General features: G+C 39.2%; 1 protein-coding gene across 2 annotated transcripts; it reads left to right on the forward strand.

Annotated features, from left to right (window-relative positions):
• The first annotated feature begins 973 nt into the window (after positions 1–973).
• Positions 974–2,795, forward strand: LOC105561032 (histone deacetylase complex subunit SAP18). 2 transcript variants are annotated; one of them, XM_012010660.1, is made up of 4 exons: positions 974–1,189; positions 1,998–2,119; positions 2,258–2,452; positions 2,540–2,795. In XM_012010660.1, the coding sequence occupies exons 1-4, from the start codon at positions 1,118–1,120 to the stop codon at positions 2,631–2,633; spliced, it is 483 nt and encodes a 160-aa protein (XP_011866050.1). In that variant the 5' UTR covers positions 974–1,117; the 3' UTR covers positions 2,634–2,795. The 2 variants fall into 2 exon arrangements, with proteins under 2 accessions (XP_011866050.1, XP_011866051.1); XM_012010661.1 differs by having other exon boundaries at positions 977–1,189; positions 2,013–2,119.
• The last annotated feature ends 486 nt before the right edge of the window (positions 2,796–3,281 follow it).

Below are 3,281 nucleotides of genomic sequence, written 5' to 3' on the forward strand. Positions count from 1 at the left end.
ATGCCGTGAGTTCTGAACTTGTATCAAGCTCCTCTATCATATTATGGAAAAAAAACATATCGGATCCATTTAAAAAAATTAAGATGACCTTGGTATCTCCGAAGCGCCTCCACCTGGACAAAAATATTATCGCTATTATAATAGCCCCCTTCGTACCGTGAAATTTTGGTTACACAAATCTTCTTCTGGGACTTATAGATTCGAAGATATTTAAGGTCCTAGTTATTGCCCCACCCTGTATTATATCCGTCGTACGACAAGTGTAATATCAGCCTAAGACTAAACCTAGAGAAGATATTTCACGACTATTTATTAGACCTGGCCATGTCGAATGTATCAGTTTCTGTATGCAATCTGCAGTCTTTCTGCCTGAAAAAGAGTGACTGTAAAAATCGCCTCTTTTGCGGCCCTCGATTTCGGGATCGATTCATATGCGAATCAACTCCTTACGATAAGATATTAATAGAAAAAAAGTTTCAACTTGAGGTGACATTTTAGTTTTAGAGATATGAGAGAGTTCATGTATAACTTTGAGCTCTCATCTCTAAAACTAAATGTCACCTCAAGTTGAAACTTTTTTTTCTATTAATATCTTATCGTAAGGAGTTGATTCGCATATGAATCGATCCCGAAATCGAGGGCCGCAAAAGAGGCGAAAAACCCCGTCCTTTTTACAGTCACTCTTTGTAGTGAACATTTGACGAAATCTGGCAGATTGGTCTGGGAAGCGACTCGCTCGAGCCGGACGCTTTGTGTTCAAGGCCACGTCTCATCTCAGCCAGAGAGATTCCAGTAAAATCTTGCTCGATTATTACTTTGTTCTCATTACGCCGCGTATAATTGTACGTACATACATCACATCTGTCGAACGATCGCCCCGACCTTCGTGGAAATCTCCATTACGCTATCGCTCGTACACTCATTTCGAATATCCACGCGCGGCCGATGGGGGTTTCATGGAAACGGCCTTTAACCTCTGCAAACATAACCTCTCCGGCGACGCGGATTCGCCATTTTTATCAGACGGTGCCGGGCGATCGCGCGACTTGGACGTTCCTCCGGAGAGAAGGATTCTTCCGCAATTTTCAATTGCCAGCTGCTTTATTCGCCAACTGAAATGACGTCGGCTCTGGAATCAATGGTGGTCGACGAGAAACAGCTTCCCGAGAAGCCGGTGGACAGAGAAAAGGTGAGGACGGCGAAGAGCGAAGACTTCGGGTAGCGCGACGCATTCGCTAAACATTGATCCAAATTTGTATTTTATTCTACAATTTCTCCGTTTAACGCCGGAGTTAACAGCGCCTTCAGCTTCACGCTTGAATTGTATAGCGCAGGGTCACTTTTCTCTTGGACATTTCGCACTTTTTTTCTTTATTTTCTCTTGAACCAATGCTTGGTGTTTCAGCTAATGAGAAACTTTCTCCTAAACGATAAATACGTGGGACGAGGGCGGGAATCGAACTCTATCGTTAATCATGTGTTCACACGGAGCCACATATTATCTCGTTGACTCACAATCGTGTACACCAATGCCCACTAGTGCGCAGTAGGCATTACTTTATCTTATTTATTTTGGTTTAACTTATTTTACCTTTGTAATGTCCCAGCAAGGTTTAATGCCAAAACCAATGCCCAGTAATGCTGCAAATCTGTACGCTACAATGCTCTCAGCGGTTTATCCCTCGGAATAAATGTAGATGTTGCGCGACAATAATTATATAATATTGACAGTGCACTGGCCAAGATTTCTCGATATAATATGAATGTAATATTGCATCAATATTGCTGAACAGACCTACGGGTTTAATAAGACAGTGTGTTCCGTTTCACGCATGATGCGCATAACGCATCGTTTATCCTTATTTAACATTCAGTGAATAAGAAGTTTCCAATACTGCACCAGGGTGTTTTACTATTAAGAGACCATAGCAAGTGCTTTTCATGCTAATCTCATAAACTTAACTGATTCTTTAATCGTAAATGCGATGACGTTGCAGCTGTTTGCATTTCAGACGTGTCCACTTCTACTGCGAGTATTTTGCAACACCGGACGTCATCATAATATAATGGAGTACAGCAGAGGGAACGTTCCTTCGAACGAGCTGCAGATATACACATGGTAGCATCAACATTGCTTATAACAGAGGAGATATAAGATATTAAGATCCTGTTTTGTTACGATTCTTATTAACTTTATGTCAATTCTTACTAACGAATAACAAATCATTTCTAATTTTAATTATTTCTGTGTACGAAGGATGGATGCAACTTTGCGAGAAATTACAGGCTTAGTTAAAGAAGTGAATCCGGACGCTCGCAGCAAGGGGACGTATTTTGATTTTTCATTAGTGACTCCTGAGCTACGCAACTCCGGTTATCGCATGCGTGAAATTGGCGTCACGTGTTCCGGACAGAAAGGCGCAGATGATAATAAAACGCTTGCTCAAGCAAGGTTGGTAATAAACCAACTAGGAAAAGTGATTTCGTCTTTTTAATAAATAATTACGCATAATTATGCGCGTATCTTGTACACTTACAGGTTCACGATAGGAGATTATCTGGACATATCAATAACGCCGCCGAATAGGATGATGCAACCAGCTGTTAGACGTGGTGGATTACGTCAATATTAATACTTTTTCGTTTTCCCCTCTACGGGGAAATATTAATATAATAATTTTGGTGGTTAAGTTATGATAAGAATGCATACATCTTTTTTGGATAATACGTAAAAGTACATGTCATTGTGAAAGACTTTCTGAACTTTTATACCTATAAATAACTAAAGTAAAGAATCACGTTGTTTAATTTCTATTTTCCAACACAACTGGCTACAGGAAAACATCCTTTATTGTCACACAACGTTTCGGCCATGGGTTTTGGCCCTTTTCAAGTGTATATTACAGCATAAAATTGGCATATGGCATGTGGTTAAATGCCATTAGGCCCAGTTAGGCATGTTGCTACAAAGAAATATGTCTCTCAAGATATGCGTGGTTGCTATATGAGTACAGAAATGAGACTGTCAAATATATCATTTATGTAACATACGTATACCTTTTCAAGTAATGTTACAGTAAAGTAACATTTGGTCATCTTTTTGAAGTGCTGAAATGAGCTTTCTTGTACTTTTGTCTACAAGTGCGTAGAAATCTTAAAGGACAATGAGACAAATTATAAATACTTATTCAATAAAAATATAATGCAAATAACTTTAATACAAATAAACATTTTATTAAAAGATGGCCTGTTCTAATTTAATTGTTGAATACATATCGGTC

This window comes from Vollenhovia emeryi, unplaced genomic scaffold, assembly GCF_000949405.1.
Source record: "Vollenhovia emeryi isolate VEMERY1.0 unplaced genomic scaffold, V.emery_V1.0 DF939214.1, whole genome shotgun sequence".
NCBI lineage: Eukaryota > Metazoa > Arthropoda > Insecta > Hymenoptera > Formicidae > Vollenhovia > Vollenhovia emeryi.

Coding starts and splice junctions, on each gene's coding strand:
- LOC105561032 (XM_012010660.1), top strand. CDS start 1,118: ATGACGTCGGCTCTGGAATCAATGGTGGTCGACGAGAAACAGCTTCCC. Junction 1,190..1,997: donor AGCCGGTGGACAGAGAAAAG/GTGAGGACGGCG, acceptor ATGACGTTGCAG/CTGTTTGCATTTCAGACGTG. Junction 2,120..2,257: donor GAGCTGCAGATATACACATG/GTAGCATCAACA, acceptor CTGTGTACGAAG/GATGGATGCAACTTTGCGAG.